At 56.1% G+C, this 767-nt stretch overlaps 1 protein-coding gene across 1 annotated transcript in view; it reads right to left on the bottom strand.

The window, feature by feature from the left end:
• Positions 1-283: 283 nt before the first annotated feature.
• H310_13745 (hypothetical protein) overlaps positions 284-767 on the bottom strand; it is a gene marked incomplete at both ends in the record, with an annotated part of 1,094 nt that continues 610 nt past the window's right edge. Inside the window, one exon of the mRNA XM_008881372.1 lies at positions 284-750. Within this exon, the coding sequence (XP_008879594.1) occupies positions 284-750 (467 nt within the window). The remainder of the gene's footprint in view (positions 751-767) is intronic.

The following is a 767-nucleotide window of genomic DNA, read 5'->3' as shown; positions in this document are numbered from 1 at the left end:
ACATCCTGGACGTGTGGTCTGGCAAAGTTGAAAGGGGACACACCCCTCGCGACGCCATGCGGTCATGTCGATTGTGATGCCAGAGCTGCCTCAGTCAACCCATCCACTCATGGACGTGCTCCACGCGGCGATTCCACCAACATTTCGTCGCCAACGACGACGGCAACCGGCAATGCCATGTCCAAGCTGCTGGTTCTTGCCAGACAAGTCAAACGTCAGCATGCACCGCTGGTGCCACAGAATCTGACGTTGTGTTGGTATCTCGAAAGACATGTACGTTGGCCTACTGGGTTGGCCCGTTGGAGCCACCAGGTACTCGATCGCGCTTCGATTTGTCCTTCTTTCCGCCTAGTGCATCACCAAACTTCTTGCCTTTGTCCTTTGGATCTGCCGCCAGCTTGATTGTTCGATCTGTCTCGCCCACGTCCGAGTCTCCCTTCTTCTTCTTCTTCTTCTTGGCTTCGTCATTCTTGTCGTCGTCCATCTCTTCGTAATCGGGAAAACACTCGTCGTAGTCGTCGTGTGCGGCCACTTTTTGCCGCAGTCGTTCGGCCTTTTCCCGCTCCGCCGCCATCGCTTCGCCCTTTTCGTACATCAGCTTGGCTTTGGCCAACGTTGCATTCAGTCGGGTGGCTTCCAACGCGGCGTTTTGCCTCTCTCGCTCGTCTCGCGCCACTTGGGTCGCGCTCAGGTTTTGGAAGATCGCCCCCTTCGTCACACACACGTCCGTCGCCACGGTGTCTTCTTCACCTAGAAACCATAGTGCA

Source organism: Aphanomyces invadans (genome assembly GCF_000520115.1).
Source record: "Aphanomyces invadans strain NJM9701 unplaced genomic scaffold supercont1.56, whole genome shotgun sequence".
NCBI classification, from domain to species: Eukaryota; Oomycota; class Saprolegniomycetes; order Saprolegniales; family Verrucalvaceae; genus Aphanomyces; species Aphanomyces invadans.
This window is presented reverse-complemented; position numbering and strand designations above follow the sequence as displayed.